The following is a 25,744-nucleotide window of genomic DNA, read 5'->3' on the forward strand; positions in this document are numbered from 1 at the left end:
TCAAAGCAAACAGCCACAATTCTCAACAAATGGGGTCCATTTTTCTGCTCTTACCTGTACCAGAAATATAGGCTGTTACTGTCAAGGCCACCCTTGAGCCTGGGAGCAGGGCTGGGACCAAAGAGTTAAAACACCACCACACTCTCTGTTTTTACTGAGATTCAGCTGTTTTTGCCTTACGCCTTTCCCTCTGGGCTGCTGCAAGGTTTTACTTACTTTCCAGGATTTTGAAATAGTTGATTCTGACAGGTTTTGCCAGTCTATTTGTGCTTCCTTGGAAGGAAGGACTTGTTTTGTAATTAATTAATGTGTTTATTTGGCTGCACTGGGTGTTAGGTGCGGCATGTGAATTCTTAGTTGAGGCACGTGAATTCTCAGTTGCAGCATGAGGGATCTAGATCTCTGAGGAGGGATTGAACCTGGGACCCCTGCATTGCATGCTTGGAATCTTAGCCACTGGACCACCAGGGAAATCCCTTGGAGGGAAAGACTTGAGGTTCCTTGTGTGTTAGTTGCTCAGTCATGTCTGACTCTTTATGACCCCATGGACTGTAGCACGCTAGGCTCCCCTGACCATGGGATTCTCCAGGCAAGAATACTGGAGTGGGTTGCCATGCCCTTCTCTGAGGTATCTTCCCGACCCAGGGATCGGACCTGCGTCTTCCCACATTGCAGGTAGATTCTTTACCATGTGAACCATCATGGAAGCCCCATACTGTCATACCAAAAATAACACTTTGACCCCAACGTGATTTAAACACACAACCTTCTGGTCTGGAGTTAGATTCGATATTGTTGCTCCAGGAAGCCTTGACTTACTCCTCCATTTTCCCTGCTGTCACCCCACCATGCTCTTCAACAATATGACGTTGACACTCCTCCCACCAAGAAGGTGGCGACCTTTGTTCCCTCCTTGAGTCTGGGCGGGAGCTTAGGACAGCTCCAACCGAAAGAGGCCCACAGAGGTGACACTCGGACTTTCCAGGCTAGACTGTGAGAAGGATACAGCTTCTCTAGCCTTTTTTCAGGAGCTAGGGGTTGGACACTTGCCTTGGGGAACCAGCTACCACGCTGTGAGAGCCCAAATTAGCCCAGGTGGAGAGGCTCCCGGGGAGAGGAAAGGACGCCCCAAGCTGGGACTGCCCTGGTGGTCCAGCAGCTAAGACTCCAAGCTCTCAATACAGGGGACCTGGGTTCAGTCCCTGGTCAGGGAACTAGATCCCATGTGCTGCAATGAAGAATTCACATGCCACAACTAAAGAGCCTTCATGTCAAAAAGGGAAAGTGTTAGTCACTCTTTGCGACCCTATGAACTACAGCCCACCAGGCTCCTCTGTCCATGGGATTCTCCAGGCAAGAATACCGGAGTGGGTTGCCATTGCCTTCTCCAGGGGATGTTTCTGACCCAGGGATCAAAGCTGGGTCTCCCAAGTTGTAAGCAGATTCTTTACCTTCTGAGCCAACAGGGAAGCCCAAATAAATAATAATAAATAAACTAAGACCCAGTTCAGCCAAGTAAATATTTTCATAAAAAGGTCCCAAGCTGACAGCCAGCCTCAATCTGCAGACATATGAATAAACCAGCCTTCAGAGTCTTTGAGTTCCAGCTGAGACCTCAGACCTCATGGAGCAGAAATGAGCTGTCCCTGCTGTGCCCTGTCTGACCCGCAGAATCTGTGAGCATAATACACAGTTGTTTTTATGCCACTACATTTTGCGGTAATTTGCTAGGCAGCCACAGTAACTGGAAATTCACCAAGTGAGTCATACGGTATCAAGCAGTGGACAGACAAGTTGTCCCTTTCAGTGCAGATGGATTTAAAGGGCCCGTGTTCAAAAGTGTAGGGGGTTGGGGAAGTTGGGGGGAGGGGATGACCAGCAGGATTGTATCACAGGTTCCCTTTTCCTCCCTCCAAACAGCGGCCTCTCATCTTCCTCCATTTTCACAGTGTCCCCACCTCCCCAATCATCCAGGCTTGAAACCTCAGAATGTCTTTGTTTTTTCCTTTCCCTTTACCCTCCTGGGGCTTTCCTGGTGGCTCAGATGGTAAATAATCTGCCTGCAATGCAGGAGACCCGGGTTTAATCCCTGGGTCAGGAAGATCCCCTGGAGAAGGGAATGGCAACCCACTCCAGTATTCTTGCCTGGAGAATCCCATGGACAGAAAAGTCTGGTGGGGCCATAAAGAGTCGGACACAACTGAGCGACTAACACTTCACCCTCCTGGAGTAACAAATCACACCCACTGTCTTTTTCATAGCGCCTCACAAATTTGTTCTTTCCATTCCTAACAGTCTGTGCTTGAAATTCCAGGAGTTCATTGTTACCTACAGAATACAATGCAATGAGATGGAAATAGACACCCAGTAATAATAGGCATGAGGCTTTCAGGTTTCATACTAGAAAAGGGTAGGGTTTAAAGCTTTCCAGGGGCAAGTGATAATAATACTAATGGACACTACGTGGAAGTCTGCTGTGTTTTGAGAAAGCGCCTCCAGGGCTCTTTGAGAAGCAAATCAGTGAGTAGTCTCTGGAGTACTTCTTTTTAAGTTAAGTTAAAGGCAAAATTTTATTTATTTATTTATTTTTGTTGCAGCCTGTGACTTGTGGGATTTTAGCCCCTTGACCAGGGATGGAAACTGGACCCCATGCAGTAGGAGCTTGAAGCCGTAACTAGACTACTGGGGAAATCTCTGGAGTGCTTCTAATCCCTGGATCCACTTGGTTCCTGTGTTTAATCCAAGCGCTTTTTCTCCAGCCTCTCTGAATGACCTTGGCTACAAATTTAAACTTGGTTTACAGACATCTAGAGGTGTTAGGTGTTGACTGTTAAATAAATCTCTTAGTTCTAGCTTATACCCTTTTGTTTATCTTGACCCAAACTATCTGTAAGGAGAGTTTTTGATGAGCTACATTTTAAAAATCTGAGTATGGGACTTCCCTGGCAGTCCAGTGGTTAAGACTCCATTCTTCCAATGAAGGGATTTCGGGTTCAATCCCTGTCAAGGGAATTAAAATCCCACATGCCATACGGTGTGTGTGGTGGAGGGGAATAAAATTTTTTTTTAAATCTGAGTATGACTTGCAGGCTCATCTCAGCTTCCTGTCTTAAAGCCATGAAATAGATGCAATTTTCTTCAGGTAAGTACCCAGTTATCCAAAAATAGTGATTTTATTTTTGAAGCTCCAAAAGAGAAAATCAGGTTCTGACACAGAGCTTGCATGAAGATTACTTCAGGTCCTAATTAGAACCTGAGTATTTAATGTGTTCTACTTGCTGCAGACATCATAAGAAATAACCCTTTTTATAATCTGGAATTTCCTCCTTAAGACACAGGAAAGCTGTTTGCTATGAGAAGTGGAGGAACAGTTGCATCCTCTGAAATCTGACCGTTACCATTGTTTCCTAAGTGAACACTGAGTAGCTCGTATTTACAAGACTAAATATTAAAAAAAGAAAAATAAGAATGATAATAAAACTAAAAGAGAGGGCAGGGTTGTCGCTAACAGCCACTTACTTAAAAAATACTTGCTAAGCACTTAGCTGTACCAGGCACTGTTCTAGGAACCAGGTATGAGGCAGGCAAAAATCCCTGCCCTCATGGGGCTTGCCTTGTAGGGTAGAGAGGATATGATAATAAGATAAGTAAAATGTGTTAGTGTTACGCATGTAAACATTTTCATAATTACAGGACCATGTTTTTTAAAAAATGCTGTGGAGCAAAATAAAGCTGAAAAGAGTGACGGTGCTGGAATGGACTCGAAGTGGGTGAATTCTAGAGGCCAGAGAGGCCCCAGTGAGAAAGTAACACTTGAGGAGGTGAAGAAGGTGAGAGTTTTACATATCTGGGGGAAGATTGTCAAGTCAGAGGTTTTAACAAATGCAAAGGTCCTGAGGTCAGAGCATGCCTGGCTCTTAGGGGAACATATGGAGTCAGAGGGACTAGATCGGAGAGAATGAAAAGTAGAGAGGCAAGGACTTCCCTGGTGATCTAGCAGTTAAGACTTCATGCTCCCAATGCAGGGGACCTGGGTTCCATCCCTGGTCAGGGAATTGGATCTTACACTCCATAACTAATCCCTCATGTGGCAATAAAGATCTCAGGTGCTGCAACGAAGACCTGGCTTGCAGCCAAAAAAAAATTTTTTTTTTAAGGTGAGAAGGCAGGTCCTATTGGCCTTTGTAGGGCATTTCAGTGAATTGGGCTTTTAGTCTAAGTAAAAGAGAAGCCATTGGAAGATTTTAAGTGGAGTGTGATGATCTAAGATCATTTTGAATGCTGTGTTGAGGATGGTCTGAAGGGAGCAAATGAAAAGGCAGAGAAACTAGTTTTTGTAGGCTATTATAAAAATCCAGGAGAGATGGAAGTGGTTTGGACCAGATGGTAGCAGGGGATAAACTCTACTATAATTTAGAGATAAAGCAGAATGAATTTGCTGACAGATATGGGTGTGAGAGAAGAAAGAGATAAGAATGACTTCAAGGTTTCAGTCTGGCAACTTGAAGATGAGTTGTCTTTAACTTATACGGGAACATGCCTGGAGGAATGACTTTAAAGGGATCAGATCAGGACTGTTAAACTTGAGGTGCCCTTGAGGGGAGATGCCACAAAGGTAGTTGAATATATAGGCCTGGCATTTAGGATAGAGGTCTGGGCTGGAGAAGCTGCGAGAGGTGAGTAGATGGCAACAGTTCAAACTAGAAGACTGGACGAAGTCACCAAGAGCAGAAGCATAGACGAGAGGGAACAGTTCCGAGGCCCGAGCCACGAGACCAGCGTTAGGATGGTCATCTGACATTAGGATGTCTGGGAGAAGGCAGCCCAGGAAAGGAGACTGAGGAGTGGACAAGAGCAGGAAGGAGACTAAGAGTGTGATGTTCTGGAAGCCACATGAAGAAAGTGTGGGTGATCCAGTTGTGAAGCTATGTAAAATATTAAAAGAATGAACTGTGTCTACAACATGACAAGGGGAACTTGAGGAAAGCAGGTCCAGTGAAGTGGTACAAGCAACAGCTTATTGGAGTGGGTTCAGCAAAGAACTGGTCCTACTGTGTAGCACAGGGAACTATATTCAGTATCCTGTGATAAACCATAATGGAAAAGAATATGAAAAAAAATATATATATATGGGTAACTGAGTCACTTTGCTGTACAGCAGAAATTAACACAATATTGTAAATCAACTGTATTTCAATAAATTTTTTAAAAAAAGAAGTGGGAGAGGGGCTGGGAACAGCAAATATGGACTTTTTGTTGTTTCTTTTGCTTGCTTTAAAATTTATTTATTTATTTATTTATGACTGGGCAGGGTCTTCATTGCTGCCTGGGGGCTTTCTCTAGTTGCAGCCATCCGGGCTCCTCTAGTTTCGGTGCACGGGCTTCTCGTTGTGGTGGCTTCTCTCGTTGCAGAGCGTGGCTCTAGGGCACATCGGCTCAGTAGTTGTGGTGCATGGGCTCAGTTGCTGTGCAGTATGTGGGATCTTCCCGGACCAGGGATCGAACTCATATTCCCTGCATTGGCAGGTGGATTCTTAACCACTGGACCACAGTAAACAAGGGAAGTCCTTGTTTACTTTTTAAGATAGGAGAAATAAAATAATATTTATGCTAATGAAAAGATCTTTGCTTTTCCAGTGATGGACCTAACCTTCTTACTCACCTTCCCTTGCGCTTCAGATATGGATGTTTGCTGTTTCTTGGAACCCTCACTTTGAGGAATGTTAACAGGCAATCTGAACAGATAGAGAACTAGTTATCGTCGCACGATAACTAGCAAATTGCAAATTTCAGGATATGCAAGTTTTGCTTTTCTATACCATGTGAAAATCAACTTGCTTCATATGTGGAATTCTCTTTCTCCAAACTTCCCACTACTTTGGAGGACATGACACATTTTAAATGTGGCTGAGAGTCCTTAGACTTGGTGGAATTGCACTTCTGTCATTTAGCTGCTGTTTAGATGCTTCTTCACACTTGTAATTAGGTGTTTAACCCAACCCCACAGTTCGCCTCCTTCCTCCATTTCTGGATGATGATGAGTTTCTTTTTTTTTGGCTGCACTGGGTCTTAGTTGCGGCCTGCAAGATCTCTCATCTTGGTTGTGGCATGTGGGATCTTTAGTTGTGGCATGCAAACTCTCAGTGGCAGCGTGTGGCATCTCGTTCCCTGACCAGGGATCAAACCTGGGCCCCCTGAATTGGGAGCGTGGAGTCTTAGCCACTAGACCACTAGGGAAGTCCCTGTTGATGAGTTCTCTAACAATTCTTCTCCCATTTCAAAGGAAGGATAGTAACTCAAAAAAGTCTTTAAAACTTAATGTGCATCAATTAGATTTCAATAAAAGTAAATCAATAACATCCCACCTCCAACCCCCCTAAAAAACCTAAATATGAATCGTGGCAGTAAGTTACAAGGTTGTTGACAAAGGCTTCTCCCACTCTGGGCACATGGCCAGAGAGCCACCCTTGGCTATGATGATTTGCTCTCACCAGTGAAATGTAAGCTAAGTGATGTTTGTCCTTTCATAGTGGTTTTAAGACCACCAAGCAGTCTCCCACATCTTCTTGGCTGTCAGCAGCTATGGAAAGGGTTAAGATGAAGACTTAGAGGTTCCTTGGCAGCCCAGTGGTTAGGGCTCTACGATTCCCCAGCAGGAGGGCTTGAGTTCGATCCCTGGTCAAGAAACTAAGATCCCACATGGTCCGTGGTTGCGGCTAGGGGAAAAAAAAGATGAAGCCTCTATCAGCCAGTATTTGAGTCATAATGATGAGCAGAGCCTCCTTGCTCATCCAGGATAGACACCTAGTATGAAAAATAAACTTTAGTTTCATTAGTTTTATTTTGGGAAGGCAAAAACCTAATTCATCCTGACACAGTGCCTAAGGACAAAAATAAGCAGTGATGTACCAGTCTCCACGATAACCAGCAAAGTGCAAATTTCAGGATATGCAAGTTCTGCTTTTCCATACCATGTGCAAAGAAAATCCAATAAATAACACAGGTAACACAACTTGACCTCACTGTCAGTTCTCCACTGAATCAAAAACGATTGAACCTCGAATGTTGTTTTTGAAATATTTCTCTCCTAACCAGGAAGGGCACTTTTCAGGAGACTTAGCTGGACTACCAGAAACGCAGTGTAGTGTATCTCCTATTGTGTTCTCTGGGTCGTCTGCATTAGCTCCTGTAAGAATGCTCACTCCAAATGCAGGCTCCCTGGTCTTGTCCTCCTAGATGAATACTGTGGTCCTTAACTCCTAGGAGGCTCTGTCGTCTGGATCTTTACGGGTCTGTGTGCTCTGATACAAAATTTTATTTGGTCTTTGTCTTTGGTTCCTGCCAAGAGCTCCTAAAACTCTTGGAATTTTCCAAGTGATAGGGGGAGCTTTTGTTTTTCATAATGAGCCCCTTTGATCACACTTGAGTTTATGCTCATGAGATCACTATGGGTGGGGCCTCTAGATGGCCTCAGGGTGAAGCTGGTCACCAGGAAGACCAAGTAGCCAGATCTCCTGCCGGACTTCCAGGCAGGGGTGGGGGAGGGGGCTGGAGGGGAAGGTCTATACCCTCTCCAGCAGTTGAGATTCAGAGAGCTCTGTGTTGGTGAGCACATTGAACCCTGGGAGGATGGCGTGCCCCTGCGTCCCTCGCTTTCCTTGTCCTGTGCATTTCATCCACTCGGCTGTTCTGAAGCTATAGCTTTTCTTAAGAAATTGATTTATTTATCTTTGGTAGCACTGGGTCTTTGTTGCTGCACCTAGGAGACTGGGATTTACTGTCGTCATGATGCACGGGCTTCTCATCGCAGTGGCTTCCCGTGTTGCAGAGCACAGGCTCCAGGCACACAGGCTTCAGCAGTTGCAGCACGCAGGCTCAGTAGTTGTGGCGTACAGGCTTAGTTGCTCCGAGGCATGTGGAATCTTCCTGGACGAGGGATCGAACTTGTGTCCCCTGCATTCGTAGGCAGATTCCTATCCACAGTGCCACCGGGAAAACCCAAGCGATATCTTTTATGATAAACCAGCAAATTGAAGTAAACTGTCTTCCCAAGTTCTGTGAGCTGAAACCACTGAAGGGAGGGGTAGGGAGTTGCGGGAACCCTCCAAATTTTATGACCAGGTTGAACCTAAGGTAATCTGGGGACCTGACACTTGTGACCAGCATAGGAAGTGAGGGCAGTTTTGTGGGACTGAGCCTTTAAGCTGGTGGAGTCTGGCAATAACATTGGGTTGTGTCAGAATTGAACTGAATCGTAGGACACCCAGTTGGTGTCTAGAGAATCAGAGACTTGGTTGTTAGTGTTCCCAAACACCCTAGAAATATGCTATCGGTGTAACACTGAAGTTCATTTTCAACATAATGTCTCATTGGGTTTACCTATGTTTCAGTATTAGAGAAGAAATGTTCTTTGAAGAGGCCAAAAAAAAAAAAAAATCACAATTCTGCATAAAAGAATTTTATTTAGCAATCAGATCTCAATGAATAATGCCAGTCATTGCTCGATTCTGTTAAAATGTGCTATTAGATACACTCTTAAAAAGTGTACATTGCATCAGCAAAAGCTATTTAACTTGGATTGTGTAGAGTAAAAGCAAACTTCATAAATCTTTGTTCCTTGATAAAATTTTTAAAATATAAAAATGAAAAAAACCTCCAAAGCAGTATTCAAAAATAACAAATGTCCCCTTGGACTATTTACAGTAAGATGCCTTTCTAATAGGAGAACACTCTTTTTCTCACATTTTACTTGGCTGTTAGAGGTATTCTCCCTCCCCCACCTCATGATTCCTTCCATTCCTATCTTGCAGGAAACGGTCATCTTCTCTCTCATTCATCTTTGAGTCTTTCTCTGATACACCCTTTTCCTACTCTAAATTACCAGGAATTCTAGTCAGCAGATGTTGGTTGAGCACCTAAGGTGTGCCAGGCACTGTGCTAAGAAGTGGGGATAAATACAGAAGTGAAAAGTCATTGAACCCCCTCCTCAAGAAGCTCAGAGTTTGTGTTGAATTAAAAAACATTGTTCACATTATAGTCCTTGAAATCTCAAGTCCCTGCGAAGTGAATTTGGGGATTTCTTGAAACAAAGTGCACTCACAGCGTCTGTCAGCTTGGCCCAAAACTCCAAGACGTTTTGAATTTAGAATTCTGCTCATTTTTATGAAACACAGCCTCTATAAAGCCCAGGCCTACAGTTTGAGTTCAAAACTCTTTGCAGGTGGAAACTGCATGCTGGGTTGTAGGGCTGAACCAATTTGTTTTGGGGGGGAGGGTACCCTTCTAATTGGCTCCTACAAATTCTGAATATGAAAAGCCCTTAACCTCCCCCACCCCAATACAAAATTTAAGTGATAGGTACATTTGAGAAACTCCCCTCTTATTTGAACCTCCAACAAGATGCTCTAAAACTCCTATCTTTGACAAATGTCCAGGAGTTCTTTTTATTACCTTTGTGCTTTTCTGTGAATATTTTCTTGGCTTCAAACATAAAATTGAGCCTACAGGTGACCTTCCCCTCCCCGCTTTATCATGGTTAAACCCCAAACAAGTTTAGTTCTTGCATTTGGTCTACATCCTCTTTATCCATGAGACCTCTGAAAGACCCATGGTAGTTACTTACCAAAAAAAAAAAAGGCAAATCATGAAGTAGAAAATAAAAACCAAACATAGCGTACTATAGAAGTAAAAACGAAACCACACCCTGGCTGCCCCCATCTCTCCATGCCTGGCAGACCTTGGTCCTGCAAATATTCACACTGGGGAATATTTCTCAGTCACAGGAAAGTCCAAATCACGTGGTGGACTTCCCTCTCACAGCTTATAGCGTCGAATCTGGTCAGCCAACCGCTGAACAATGATGAAGGGAGTTTCTTTGGGAAAGTTCCATCCTTGATCCCACATCGTCCACAGGTTACGAGGGGTCACATCTCTATACAGTGCCTGTCCAAGTAAATGATACTCGGTCCATTCAAGAGCCAGATTCACAATTTCTTCATGAGCTGGTTCCAAGCCCTTTGGATCTGAAGGCAACGTTGGGAGTTGGCATTGTTCCCACGTCACATTTGGCCTGCCCTACCCAAGGTAGGGTGATCACGGTGGCTGGAGTACATGAAGAGGACAATAAGAACACGGGTGTTGGGAGAGAGGGGAAAAGACGTTGATCATGCACAAGCTTCTTGCTCTGTCGTGCATTATATTTTCAGTGTAACAGCATGTGTTTCGACACACAGGGCTTGTGCTTTTTCGTTAAATAACTCGCCCTGAAAAGCTCATTTGGCAAATGTGGCCATGAATGTGTGTGTGTGGTGTGTCACGAGGTTGTGTGTCAAGTCCTATGGGTGTGTCCTGGCCCCTCCCTCGCTGCCACACCCACCTGCCCAGCAAGGAAAAGCTGAAGGGTTACACCTGGTCGGTTTGATATTCAGAAGCTTCAGACAGGCTTTCTGAGAAGCTTAGGAAGTTCTCCTGGTATTCGGAGCAAACAATCTCGTAGCGATAATGCCGGAACTCCACAGCAAAGGTGCCAAAGTAAGACAGGAAGCACATGACCAGGCCCCACTGGACCCTGGCGGCGTACATGTGGATGCCTTGCGCCATGAGGATGAAGTCTGAGGAGAAGTGGTCAAGGAAAGTACCTCCGTCAGCCACGTTAAGGCTGGGCTCTTCTCTGGGCAGAGACAGGTTACAGGAAAGAGCCAAAGAACTTGACGGGGCCAGCCGAACTCTATCTACATAAATAATATGAGGCCACGTCATGCAGCCCTTCCTTTGTGCCAGACATGCTTCTAGGTGCTTTCATGGAGCACCTAGCTGGATCCTCACAACATCCTGTTATCTTCAGTTTGTTTAAAATAGGGAGCACAGACTGATGAACCTATTTTCAGGGCAGCAGAGGAGACGCAGACATAGGGAACAGACTTGTGGACACAGCGGGGGAAGCGGAAGGAGAGGGTGGGACGAATAGAGAGAATAGCATGGAAACACCGACACCACCATATGTAAAAGAAACAGCCAGTGGGAATTTGCTGTATGACTCAGGTAACTCAAACCGGGGCTCTGTGACAATCTCAAGGGGGTGGGATGGGGTGGGAGGTGGGAGGGAGGTTCAAGAAGGAGGGGACGTATGTATATCTATGGCTGATTCATGTTGATGTACGGCAGAAACCAACATAATGTTGAAAACAATTATAATTAATTATCAATTAAAAATAAGTAAAAATATTAGGGAGTACAGGGGCATGTGTGCATGCTCAGTTGCGTCCAACTCTTTGAGACCCCATGGACTGTAGCCGTCTGTCGCTCAGTCACATCTGACTCTGAGACTCCATGGACTGTACCTTGCCAGGCTCCTCTGTCCATGGAATTTTCCAGGCAAGAATACTGGAGTGGGTTGCCATTTCCTACCCAAGTCTCTTGCACTGCAGGCAGATCTTTACCTATTGAGCCATCAAGGAAGCCCTTAACATAAGGAAATGGAGGCCAAATGGGTAACACACGTATTAACTGGTGGAACTGGGGCTCAAACACAAGAACTCTGACTCCTTGCCCATGCATTTGCCCACTATTCTCCATGGCGACCTAATAAACTGTGAGACTAGCTAAAGACTTATAATTCCAAAGTAATTATTTGGCCAGAAAAATAATGTTATATTTTTAAAAGACACTGCAAATGACTATGGAACAATGTGTACTTACCAAATAGTGAACTACATCCATATAAGCTGTGTTTGTCTTTGCAATGTTACTAACAATGTTTAAGTGGCACTCCTTCCTCTCTCTAATTTTTATTATTGTTTTTCAGACAATATTATGTAGGCTGGTTTCATTCCTGGTGTTGCATTTAAACTTGTGCCCAAATAAAAATAGGCAACTTAAGAAACCAAAGGAACAGATGATATGTCTATGCCTGAATATATATGAAGTATATGCATATATGTGTATATATATACACACACACACACACACTTCGGGATATATAAAGGTAGGAGCTTGGAAGAAGAAAGGTTCACAATATTTTTGATTGCAGGAGTTTGAAACCCCAGGTCATGGACTGCTGCTGGTCCATAGCCTGTTAGGAACGGGGGTGCACAACAGAAGTGAGTGGCAGGCAAGGGAGCGAAGCGTCATCTTTGTTTACAGCTGCTCCCCATTGCTCTCATTACACCTGAGCTCCACCTCCTATCATTAGATTCTCATGAGAGCGTGAACCCTATGGTGAACTGCCTGTCCAAAGCATCTAGGTTTGGCACTCCTGATGAGAAACATCCTGAAACCATCAGCCTCTCCCCCACCACCCCAGTCCATGGAAAAACTGTCTTCCGTGAAACGTCCCTGGTGCCAAAAAGGTTGGTGACCAATGCTCTAGTGAAAGGCTAAGAGGTCAAGGACTAAATAAAGTTATTTAGAAAGTCAGAAATGTTCCCTTAGAATTAGTTCTACATTCAGAACTTAGACTTAAAATCTTGGGTAATTTTTAGAGAGCAAAAAAGTACGTGAGAACTACTTCAGCTAAACTTTGTTCTCCTGACTAGACTTGGATCCATTCATCAGGGAACCAAGGAATGGTTCCAAGTCTTCAGAAATAACATGGATCAGAATTGTTTAGTATAAGCTCAAAATTTAAAATAATTCAAAACCTTCACATACTCTTCTGATTGACAGTTCAAAATATTGCCAAAACAATATTATTATTACTTAATAGGGGAGGGATACATCTTCAGATCTCACACTGGCAGAATTCTGACCTGTTTACTCATAAAATAATTGTGACTTATTTACTCAGATTACTAGTATTTCTCAGATTACTTGAATTTCAAGTCCTTTGATGTTCTCTATCTAATGTGACCATAGAACTTCAGAAAACCCCTAAAATGACTGAATGGCAGTTTGGAAAGGAAGAAGAAATAAACACCTCTAAATAATCCACTAACTAAAGAACGTCTTTGAAGACTAAATGTTTTCATATTTTAAAGCCACTCTATGTAAAAGAACTGAGCCTGAGTTTAAAACAAACTGACACATTTCATGTGTGATCTTGGGTAACTAACGTCTGTTACTATTCTTGTTAAGAGAGGATTAAAAGCGTAGACACATTTAAAGTTGCTTGGAATAATGTCTAGCACATTATAAGTGCCCAATAAATACTGGCTATTCATGAAGACTGTAATAGTGTTAGTTTACAGTTGGCCATCTAGGAACCTTATTCCCTTCTTCTCCACGGTTTCCAGAGGACCTATTGGAGTGAACACTTAGGAATGATTGACTGATCTGATTGGTGGGCTCGGAACTGGCCTGCTTCCACTGGGCTCTGCTATAGTAGGTGGGGTCACTGTTCTCCACCCTAGACTAGTCCTTCTGCAATCTGTTTGGGGTTCAACTGAGTGAAGTGCTGTTCTCTGTCTTTCCCTGATTTCTCTCCTTGTTACTGGGTGGATAAGTTGAATTCTAAGGTGTGAGATAGGAGGCCTGCACAATTCTCCTTCCAAGTTTACTAGGAATAAAGGCTGATTTCTTCACACCCATTTGGCACCCATTTGGCTCCTTGTGACTGTTCTCCTTGGTTCAGACTCCAAGGGAGGAAGGGAAATAGCACATCAAAACCTCAAAATTATTTGTTTGGGACACCAGTGCATGCTGTGGTAATCTAGTTCTTGAATTTCTGTTCCAGAAAAGCTTACTTGTTTAGAAATGTATTTTTGTCTCCTGAAATTCATTTTTACAGTTTAATAAATTAAATGAAATAACAGAGCCATGATAAAGTCACAAATGAAAAAAAAAATTGTCAAGATGGAAGAAATAAAGCACAATTCTCTCTTGGATTATGCATTCTGTCTATTTCACAAAAGGAAGCCTTATGCCATTTGTGATAAGGGGAATACATGACACCATTCCTACAGATTGAAACAGTTTTGAGCAGGCAGTGCTTGTTTTATTTTTAGTTCTCCATCTCCTCTTTGGCACGAAAAGTAGGTCTGAGAGTTTTCAGTTTTTACTTTTACTTTTCGTTTTTATCTAATATTCTGAGATGATCTGACAGTATATCCTAAGCAACTGAGAATGGCAATGTTCTCATCTTCTACAAGGACAAGTCATCCGTGTTTTAATCTCACTGGCAGAGACCCTTTTCACACTCAAAGGATACAGAGGACCACGCAGAGAGTGATAGACGCTGAGAGAATAACTCGTGGAATTCCAACCTTCCGTCCTTCATTCTTGATGTTGACTTTGAGTGTCAATGCCGCCTGAATCCAGCAGGTCAACGTGCCAAATCCAAAAGTCAAGGAAGTTCCGACATTATGGATTTCTTCATCATTTGTGAGCTAAGGGATGAACAGATAATGACCTGTGGAGGCCCATTCAGAAAATACATACAGGCCAGTGGAACACATGAAGGAGAAAGAAATAGGTAAAGAGATGTTCTAAGAGTGGGCTAACAGACTGTAGAAAGCAAAATCCTTTATCTCCACCAGCTCTTTGTGTCTATTCTCCATTGGTTTGAACTCTGAGGGAAAGAAGGGAAATGACTAGTACCCTCAAACCTCAAAACATTTGCTAAGATGAACCAATGAATGAACAAGCAGTGGTAATTTAGTTTTTGAATTTGTTTTCCAGAAAAGCTTTGGAGAAAAGTAAAAGAAAAAAACAGGAAAGTTACCCATAAAAGGAGCAATGTCAAGTTTCTACAGACATAAACCCTGAACTCTGTTCTCCAGGTTAAGAAATGAGACCAGAATCTGGCTGTGTATTTACTTATTGAGCATGGTCAGTTCTAAGCAGGTCAAGATTTCATTGGCCTGGACAACTAACAATGCTGGTTGTTATCTATTCTTACAGAATTGTCCATTTTCTGTAATATGGCCAATTATTGTTAAGGGGGTTGAACCCATGCCCCCTGCAGGGGAAGCGTGGAGTTCTACCTACTGGACAGCCAGGAAATTCCCTTTTCTCCCCCATTATAGTAAGAAAAATGCACTTATGAGCTTTTGCCATATCTGGAGACCCATTAAAAGGCAACAGTGTTTGAAGATTCCTGGTCAAGGCCTTCATACAGTTAATAGGTTAAAGGAGACCCATTTGGGTTGTTCCAGTTGGAAGTCAGAGATGTAAACTGCTCAAATCACTGCCCACTGATTAAAAAAACATACAGTAGTACAGTAGGATTTTTTTCTTCTTTGAAAAAAACCACCACCCCACAGGTCAAAACACATATTTTTAAAACATTTAAGTAATGATTCCCCAAGTCAAATTTTACTTCTAGAAAACTGGCTTTCCATGCTATACATAATCTGTTTATTTTTTAAATCTAATTTTAAAAATAGATGGTATATTTAGTTACATGGGTCAAATTTTAAAAAATTATGAAATGAGTATAGGCAACTGCATTATTTGTTCCCTGTGTAATCTCTGTAGATACTCCTGAAAATGTTCTGTGAAGAACATGTAGTGTCATCATTGATGGTTTTGAATATTTGTGGTTCAATCAAACAACCCCATCAATGGATTCTTTAGGGAACTTAAGTGAAAGACAAAATGTCTACTCAGTAACTTCCATCCAAGACTCAGTTGAAAGAAATGATAGTTATTGAGCATTTTACAACATGCCAGCCCTTGTAGCACAGAAGCATAAGTGGAAGGAAGATTCCCACCAAAATCTCAATAAAAAATGCTCTGTGCCCTAACATTTTGGAGCTCAACAGATAAACTCTCAAATATTCTCCTGATAATTCACTGTCTAAGGCTATAGGTTCTAAGAATGCAGCTTTCTCATTATTGGGGTTGATATGGAATGAGACCTTGGATAATTAGAGGAACTGGTGGCATTGCATGCCTGTCTGTCAGACGACCCATTAAGTAAAAAAATACTGTACCGGGGGTGTCCGGGGGAATGAGATGCTAATTTAACGGATTATCAGCACTGAGGACTCAGGGCGAGAGTCAGTCTTAGAAAACCCACTGCCCTATTTTCAGTGAGAACATTACGAAATGCTCACTGGAGTGCTGAGTGTCTGGAATGCCGTCACCATTTGGATTTCACTCAGTAGACAAGGGAGAAGTCTAGGATCAGCGTTTAATTGCAAGAAAGAGGTTTCTAGTAGCAGTATTTAGCAGAGGCTGGAGGATGCTGGGGAGGAAATGGAGGCAGGGAAAACAGACAACCACTGTAACAACGCAGTGGTCTCCATGACTTAAAAATGAAGTCAAGAGTTGGTGCTGACAAGGGAAATTATGCTTAAATGACCTTGGGTGTGTGTTTTAGTTGCTCAGTCGTGTACACCTCTTTGCGATCCCATGGACTGTAGCCAGCCAGGTGCCTCTGTCCATGGGATTTTCCAGGGAAGGATACTGGAGTGGGTTGCCATTTCCTCCTCCAGTAATCCCTTCTCTAGGGATCAAACCTGAGTCTCCTGCATTGCAGGCAGATTATCTACCACCTGAGCCACCAGAAAAGTCCCTAAATGACCTGGCACTTTTATATTTCTGGGAAGCAGAGTTAGGGTTAGTACATCTTTATACAAGTCACATTCTAAAGAAATTCTAAAGAAATTCTGGATTTTCAAACTAACTCCCACGTGAGCCTGCTAATCTGAAACACAAGCTTTCATCCAATAAGGATGTTCAATGTTTAATTATAGAAAGGCAATGGTCCTATTAGTTTTCTAGAAAGATAGATTCGGATACAATTTATTATGAAAGAAGTATACAGTACTTTGAAAGCCCTTGTAGAAAATACACAGCTATTTTAGTGGCTGCGTTTCCCAGGAGCTGTGCTATATGTCCGATGTACAGTGAGGACTTTCCCATGTATGGACAAGGGGAGCCTGGCATGCTGCAGTCCATGGGCTTGCAAAGAGTTGGACACGATTGAGTGACTGAACTGACTGAGGTGAGGCTCAATGATCAGACAGGCTGACTGCTGGAGAACCTGTGCATATTAGGAACCACTGTTAGAATGTTTTTAAAAGTCCATGGAGAATTTTATGGGCCACAGAGTGACTATGCCTCACTGGCTGTGATAATCATATAGGTGAAGCATGATATGGAGATGAAAAAGGCCAAATGAAGTACCTGAAAATTACCAAGTAAGGTCATTCCAAAGGAAGCCAGACAGAGAGCCACCAAGCCACTAATATTCAGCCACGGATTTAAAACCTTTGGTTTCAGTTGTATGAAGCGCAGAACAGCTACCACAAGAGCTGGGAATAAAACAAAATGTTATAATTGGAAAATTGAAATCACGCAGCCAGACTAGGAAATAGCACTCTAAAGCCACAATGTGCTAAAGTAAACTTCTTGCCATTGTACATTTTTAAATCTCTGAAATGACAATTTTTAAAAGAAAACTTGCAGGCAATGTTTCTGATTATTGAGATGTTTTATTCTAGCTAACCCGGGGAAAGCAGAGAGGAACTGAAGCAGCAGTGTTACATGTTACTTGGGTGATGCAAGATGATAGACTGGTAATAGTGTTGTTCCCAGAGTTTTCAAAAACAAGGTCAGCACAGGACAGACTGGCTTAGGAGAGCACTGCAGAGGCTTGGAACACGACAAATCAGATGCAGAGAGTCGGCCCATGGCACGAGAATTCACTGATTCAATCACCCTTTAATTGAGAACAGTGTTAGGACAGACGGGGCAAGAAAACATGGGGAAGAAGACATGGTTATCAGTCTAGACAAACCTGCTGGTGCCTGTGCCAGAAATCATTCCTGGGTATGGGAAGGAAGATAAAGCAAGTATACAAATCCCTTCGTTACTAGTTCACTCCCTCTCCTCTGATTCTACCTGTGGGTGTTCATTGTCAAAAGACAAAGATAGTTCATCCAAATTAGGGCGCTGACAGTAAGAAGATCATGGAATCTGTATTTTAACATAGCAGATCTGGGGGTTTGGTATGTATTAAAAAATCATACTGTGATTATATTAAGAAAGCTCAGTTCTTCCAAATGATGTTAATTACTCATTTTGAAAGCTCACTCTTTTCAACCAAATTGTCATCGGAGAATCTGAAGAGAGAATGAAGGAAGTTACTTAGATTTCAAATCTGACTTCTAATAGTGACCTTAAGGCTAGTCCATACTCAAGCCATTAATTTAAGAATCCCCTTTTATTAATTGCTTACTGCAGGGATATTTTCATATTTATACAAAAAGCTGGGAGAGCCTAGTCTACAAATGATTTTTAAAAAGCACTTGCAGTTAATATGTTATAGCTAATATAGGGAAAGGCAGTTACTACTTCCTAAGGCAATTTATTTTGACATTAAGGTTTAGCAGGGAAGATGATTAGGAATTCAGGAATTATCCTATTTATACAGCAATTCAGTAGGTAATTATTTGCTAAAAGTCTACCTTGATTACTGTCCAATATTCAGTTCAGTTCAGTCGCTCAGTCGTGTCCGACTCTGCGACCCCATGAATCGCAGCATGCCAGGCCTCCCTGTCCATCACCAACTCCCGGAGTTCACTGAGACTCATGTCCATCGAGTTGGTGATGCCATCCAGCCATCTCATCCTCTGTCGTCCCCTTCTCCTCCTGCCCCCAATCCCTCCCAGCATCAGAGTCTTTTCCAATGAGTCAACTCTTCGCATGAGGTAGCCAAAGTACAGGAGTTTCAGCTTCAGCATCGTTCCCTCCAAAGAAATCCCAGGGCTGATCTCCTTCAGAATGGACTGGTTGGATCTCCTTGCAGTCCAAGGGACTCTCAAGAGTCCTCTCCAACACCACAGTTCAAAAGCATCAATTCTTCGGCGCTCAGCCTCCTTCAGTCCAACTCTCACATCCATACATGACCACAGGAAAAACCATAGCCTTGACTAGACGGACCTTTGTTGGCAAAGTAATGTCTCTGCTTTTGAACATGCTATCTAGGTTGGTCATAACTTTCCTTCCAAGGAGTAAGCGTCTTTTAATTTCATGGCTGCAGTCACCATCTGTAGTGATTTTGGAGCCCAGAAAAATAAAGTCTGACAATGTTTCCACTGTTTCCCTATCTATTTCCCTTGAAGTGATGGGACCGGATAGCCATTAATAAGAAACCATCCACAAATTTGCATTTCTCAAATCTGCCGAATTTAACAGTTTCAAGCTACGAAGATAGTTCATCGAATTGACTTTCAGTTCCAAGTACCTCTGATGAAAGAGTGGTATACAACTTGGATAATATTTGGATTTTGGAAGCAAAATAGAAAGAAACCATAATTTATGAAATCGTAAATTGTTTGGCTCTGATTTAGCTTTTAGTATATTTATATTTAGCCCATGATTTATCGTTTCAACCTAATGGTTTGAGGGATCCAGTAAGGAGCTACAGTGGGATATTTTCAGAAGTCTATTAACAGTGACAACAGTTATTCTTGTTGTTTAGTCGCAAAGTCGTGTCCAACTCTTTTGTGACCTCATGGACTGTAGCCCGCCAGGCTCCTCTGTCCACATTAGGAGATGAAAAAATTTCTATTACTTTGGGGATGGAAATAGGAGGAAGAAGTGGGGAGAGGAGAAATTCACTACAAGCACCTCAACACAAAGTGACCTTTAGAAAAGGAAGCCATTAGATTTAGACCAGAAATCTCCACACAGGCCATCGGGGAGACACTTGCTAGTTACCTGTACGTGGATATTAGTCAGGGCATAATGACAAAATCAATCCTAAAGGAAATCAGTCCTGAATATTCATTGGAAGGACTGATGCTGAAGCTGAAACTGAAACTCCAATACTTTGGCCACCTGATGCGAAGAACTGACTCACTGGAAAAGACCCTGATGCTGGGAAAGATGGAAGACAGAGGATGAGATGGTTGGATGGCATCACCGACTCGATGGACCTGAGTTTGAGCAAGCTCCCGGGAGTTGGTGATGGATAGTGAAGCCTGGCATGCTGCATTCCATGGAGTCGCAAAGAGTCGGACACGACTGAGCAATTGAACTGAACTGAATGACAAAATACCGAGGCAAATATGACAAAATGCATTTGAAATACATTTCAAATGTGCTTTTAAAAATGACTAGTGGGGGGTATGACTCTGGGAACTCTCTGGTTATCATTCAGTTTGGAGGGCTAGGATGGTGCTGGAACTCCGGCCAAAGCCCTGACTCACTGCTGAGGCAAACACCAAAATGGCTCTTCACGTTGGCCATCCAGGTAGTTGGTGCCACTGTACCCCAAGGGACACAGTCCCTGCCACTCTTTGTGTTACTCATTTATCGCCAATGAACTCTGGACATGTACCATTCCCCTGGCTCCAGTCATTCTAGCCTTCTCATTTGTAATCTGGATGGTAAGTCATTTCATCAAGAATAGATAATGAAATTAAGCAGGAAGCAGAAACCTTCCTGAAGACAGGAATCAACCCAAAGTGCCTAACTTCCAGAATTGCATTCCAAACACCACATTTTGCCCTTTTCACCTATTAACTCCATCATAAATCAGCTGAAGGCTTCCCTGGTGGTCCAATGGTTAAGAATACTCCTTGCATGCAAGGAATACCAGTTTGATCCCTGGTCTGGGAAGGTCCCGCATGCCATGGGACAACTGAGCCTCTGTGTCATGACTACTGAGCCTACGCACCGCAACTCCTGAAGACCGTGGACTTAGAACCTGTGCTCAGTAACAAAAGAAGCCACTGCAATGAGAAGCCCACCCACACGAGAGAGCAGCCCCTGCTCACTGCAACGAGAGAAAAAGCCAGAGCAGCAACAAAGACGCAGCACAGCCAATAAATAAACAAATCTTTAAAAAAAAAATCAACTGAGACAAGGCATACTTTCCTTTTAAAATAAGATCTAGTTGAAATTTTATGGTTGTGGAAATAATAAAGTTTCTGGTCTGTTAACAGTTTTATTAAAAGGTTTAAATGGAGGCAGATTCAGACTATCTGTAATGAAGTCCACTTACAACCAAGTAGTGATTTAATTATAGCTTCTTGAAAGGGTCTTCTGGGCAGTAGGGCAATTTCAAAGCTATCTTTACATATGCAAACCAATTTTACCACATTAACATTCTGTTCAACAGATCATTTTAAAGTTTCCTTAGATTTTTAAAATTTTACTTACAGTTTTAGAAAAGATTTAAAAAACCCACCCATCTGTGGTTTTTGATACTTACAGCAGTTCTTTGCTATACATCTGCTATACAGATGCTCTTTTTAATTTATCTCTGTTAAAAAATACAAATATTAGAGAGTAATTGCTTATTTTCTTTGTTAAATTTTTTATTTTGAAGCTGATAGGGTTCTTCAAGTTCAAACCCAAAATAGCAGCTCTTCACTGCAGTTGTAGACTGGTGCCTGGCCAAATTCTTCTTCATTTTGTTTAGTCTTACTGTTTATGCATCAATAATACCTATTTATGACACCAGTAGAACATAACAATCAATATGTTTTGGCTGAAGGAGGGAGAGAGGCTGCTGCTAGGTGACCAAATCATTCAGCTATTAACTTTATCCTCACAACCTCTCCAGGGCAGAAATATTTCTATTAAGAAATGTGTCTTACAGCAAAAGAGATGCAGATGTAAAGAACTCTGTGGGAGAAGGCAAGGGTGGGATGATCTGAGAGAATAGCAGTGAAACATGTATATTATCATATGTGAAATATATCACCAGTCCAGTATCGACGCATGAGACAGAGTGCTCAGGGCTGGTGCACTGGGATGACCCTGAGGGATGGGATGGGGAGAGAGATGGGAGGGGGTTTCAGGACGGGGAATACATGTACACCCATGGGTGATTCATGTCAATGTATGGCAAAAACCACCACAATATTGTAAAGTAATTAGCCTCCAATTAAAATAAATACATTAATTTTTTAGAAAAGAAATGTATCTTAGATCATAAAAGTGCAGATTTAGAACAAACAATATAAATAATTCCGTAAAGAAAATCACTGAGCATTTATTTGACCTTTGATTCAGTTCAGTTCAGTTCAGTTCAGTCGCTCAGTTGTGTCCAACTCTTTGTGACCCCATGAATCGCAGCACACCAGGCCTCCCTGTCCATCACCAACTCCCGGAGTTCACTCAGACTCACGTCCATCGAGTCAGTGATGCCATCCAGCCATCTCATCCTCTGTCGTCCCCTTCTCCTCCTGCCCCCAATCCCTCCCAGCATCAGAGTCTTTTCCAATGAGTCAACTCTTCGCATGAGGTGTCCAAAGTACTGGAGTTTCAGCTTAAGCATCATTCCTTCCAAGGAAATCCCAGGGCTGATCTCCTTCAGAATAGACTGGTTGGATCTTTGATTAGTCCATCAAAAAAACACAAGATTTTTGCTAACTGATTTTAATAAATACCACACCAACGCATTTGTGGGTTGAAAATGATAATCTATATGGCTGCCAACAAGCAGTGACTTATATGAGGTCTTTGTTGTTTCTTAGGGCTTCTTCCATGGCTCAGTAGTAAAGAATCTGCCTACCATGCAGGAGACACGGGAGTCACAGGTTGGATCCCTGGGTTAGAAGACCTGCTGGAGGAGGAAATGGCAACCCACTTCAGTATTCTTGCCTAGAAAATCCCATGGACAGAAGAGTCTGGCAGGCTACAGTCCACGGGGTCACAAAGAGACACAACTGAGTGAATACACAGCATGCAGGCTGTTTCTTATAGTTAGTTACGTCATCTGAAATGATAGTCTGAGATCTAAAAGGGACAGGCCTGGGGAGACAAAAGCGACCACAGTGTAAGGCAAGAATTATTAGGAAAATGATTCATTTTCACTCCCAGATAAGTAAATAATAGATGGTTCACTCTCACTGAACACTAATCTTACTCAGTTTTGTGTCTACCAGCTGGCACTAAAAGTGATGAGATATAATAAACACCGGATGCTGCAATACCTTAGAGCAAAAGCCAGTAAAAACCTAATTGCTTCTTGATGGAGCAGGGGAGGACTGGAGAATCAGATGCTGACGGATGTCATCTGCAAGAGGGGAACTTGTTCTCATGACTGTGTTTTTGGAACTGCTTTTATAATGAGTTAATCATCAGCTTTGTAAAGGGATAAATTTGTGGGCTGGGAAAACTGGCATATTTTAGATATTGCGCTAAGGACTATTGGGACATATCGATTTGTCTTAAGAATACAAAGGGTAACATGTGGCTTCTAACATGTTCATGGTTTCTTTAAAGCCCCATGGCGGACAGACATCCTGTGACATTTCCTCGTAAGGGAAGTCTCCAGTGTATTATGATTAAAAGAGGTAATGTTTGCAAAGCACTTAGCATTGTGCCTGGAATATTAAGGGACTGTCATTAATGACTGTTATTGCTGTGCTCCGTGGGGATGAGGGTGTGAGTTGGTACCAACCTGCCTACGTGGTGTGATTGCTAATGGACTGGGAAAGGTCTCTGATCCTGCAAGTCCAGAGTCATTCTTGGGACTTTGTGTTCTATTAGATGCACATATCTCCTTAGAGGTCATTTATGCCTTAGTATGAGTACATTTATTACATCTTTTCAGAAGAGTGGTATGAAGAGTAGGAAAAAAGAGTGAGTACTGAGTTCCTATGCAGGAGACGCAGGTTCGATCCTTGGGTCACGTAGATCCCTTGGAGAAGGGAATGGCAACCCACTCTAGTATTCTTGCCTGGAAAATTCCATGGACAGAGGAGCCTGGCTGGTTACAGTCCATGGGATCTCAAAGAGCTGGACACAGCTGAATGACTAACAGGAAGACTGAAGGCAGTGAGGACAAAACCAGACTGCCTAGCATTTCCCTTGGGGCTCAAGGGAACATTCGCTATGTTTCTCTGCCTTCTGAACCAACTAAGATTCTGCCTGTGCTGCAGGTTGGACCAACCATCTCCCTTGATTTTCCAGGGAATTTTATAGGTCTTCCCTTTTCCTACAGCAAAAATTTAAAAAGAACATGTAACAGCCAGTAGAAATTTTTTAGGGGGAGGAGAGTTATAAATAGATGAAATAACAGGCCACCTCTTTGGGGGACAGGTGCTACAAAGGTCAAATACTCCCTCAGTAATAAACATCATCATTAGCTCTCACTTGGAGTGAAAGTCTCAGTATCCAAAAGGACCATGTGCAGAAAACTGCTGTTGAAGGATTTAGCTGTCACTGACTGGACCCAACAAAATACCAATGCTGATAATTGGTTGACTTTTTTTGGGTGCACTGCATGGCATGTGGGATCTTAATTGCAGACCCAGGATCAAACCCGTGCCTTCTGCATGGAAAGCATGGAGTCTTAACCACTGGACCACCAGGGAAGTCCCAACCTGTTGAAAGACACAGAGCAGTCCTTGGCCTGGAGGAGATGAGCTCTGCAATTTGAACTGTGGTGCTGGAGAAGACTCTTGAGAGTCCCTTGGACTGCAAGAAGATTAAACCATTCAATCCGAAAGGAAATCAACCCTGAATATTCATTGGAAGGACTAATGCTGAAGCTGAAGCTCCAATACTTTGGCTACCTGATGGGAAGAGCCAACTCATTGGAAAAGACCCTGATGCTGGGAAAGATTGAGGGCAGGAGAAGGGGACGACAGAGGATGAGATGGTTGGATGGCATCACCGACTCGATGGACATGAGTTTGAACAAACTCTGGGAGATGGTGAAAGACAGGGAAGCCTGGTGTGCTGCAGTCCATGTGGTCACAAACAGTCAGACATAGCTGAGCGACTGAACAACAGTGAGGCTGATTTGGAGGAAGACAGAGAGTGTGGCTGGTTCCCACAGCCCCCGGAGAGAAGCACTCACAGAACAAAGAGGACAGGATATTAAATGAGAGCTTTAGTCCCTAAAGGAAAAGGGAATTAGGGCCGGACATGAGTACAAAAGGTTTCTTTCTGTTTTTTATAAACCTGTGTTCCCATTTGCCAGCTTGATATGTGTACAGGAACAGGGGAGGGCATGACCCTAATGATAATGCCAACCTTTAGACTGAAAGATGATGTCTATACACATCAATATTTATCTCAGACCCTATGCATTTTTCATGCTTGCCAGTGAAAGAATATATAAAGCATTATTTTTAAAGAAAACATATTGCACAATATTATAGTCTCATGCAGGATTTTTATGGTACATGAAATACATTATTTCATGCAGCAAAAGAAATAAAGTCAAGAATTTGCTATAATGATTGAAGATGGTAAAGAGAAAAGAAAACGGAAGGTATGCAGGTGAAAGGGATTTATGAAAAAAAAATGACCCTCAAAACAAAAAAAGCCCACTTTAGCATACTGACATGATATGACACTAAATTACCAACTAAGCCCACCATACTTTTGATATGAGTTTTTGGAGAATTTAAAATAAAAAAGAAATACCCCAAAGCACGTAAAGCATTCTTCATGTTCTTCTTACCTAGGAATGCTGCCATGTTCATAACTTGACTAAACACACAGCTTGCAGGAGGTTCATCACCTGCAATACTTGAAAAATATGAAATGTTTTATTATTTCTATAGTAAAATCTATGACTGTTTGCAATGGACTGAATGTCTATGTCCCCTCAAAATTCATATGCTGAAATCCTAACATCCCACGTGATGGTATTAGGAGGTGCGGCCTTTGGGAGGTGATTAAGTGATGAAAGTAGAGCCCCAGTGAATGGGGTTAGTGCCCTTATAAAAGGGCCCCAGAGAGCTCTCTAGTCCTCTTTCCGCCATGTGTGGACACAATGAGAACGCAGCAGTCTGAAACCCGGAAGAGGGTTCTCATCAGACCCTGACCATGCTGGCACCCTGATCTTGGACTTCTGCCTGCAGAGATGTGAGAAATAAATTTCTGATGT

At 42.7% G+C, this 25,744-nt stretch overlaps 1 protein-coding gene across 3 annotated transcripts in view; it reads right to left on the reverse strand.

The window, feature by feature from the left end:
- Positions 1 to 8,448: 8,448 nt before the first annotated feature.
- TMEM150C (transmembrane protein 150C) overlaps positions 8,449 to 25,744 on the reverse strand; it is a 111,253-nt gene continuing 93,957 nt past the window's right edge. For 2 of the 3 annotated variants that reach the window (XM_055588925.1, XM_055588924.1), the window contains exons 5-8: positions 25,316 to 25,383; positions 17,068 to 17,195; positions 14,144 to 14,321; positions 8,449 to 10,610 (exon numbers count right to left, since the gene is read on the reverse strand). In XM_055588925.1, coding sequence (XP_055444900.1) covers positions 10,402 to 10,610; positions 14,144 to 14,321; positions 17,068 to 17,195; positions 25,316 to 25,383 — 583 coding nt within the window. In that variant the 3' untranslated portion in view covers positions 8,449 to 10,401. The remainder of the gene's footprint in view (positions 10,611 to 14,143; positions 14,322 to 17,067; positions 17,196 to 25,315; positions 25,384 to 25,744) is intronic. The other variant, XM_055588926.1, reaches the window with a different exon arrangement.

Source organism: Bubalus kerabau, chromosome 7, assembly GCF_029407905.1.
Source record: "Bubalus kerabau isolate K-KA32 ecotype Philippines breed swamp buffalo chromosome 7, PCC_UOA_SB_1v2, whole genome shotgun sequence".
Taxonomy (NCBI): Eukaryota; Metazoa; Chordata; class Mammalia; order Artiodactyla; family Bovidae; genus Bubalus; species Bubalus kerabau.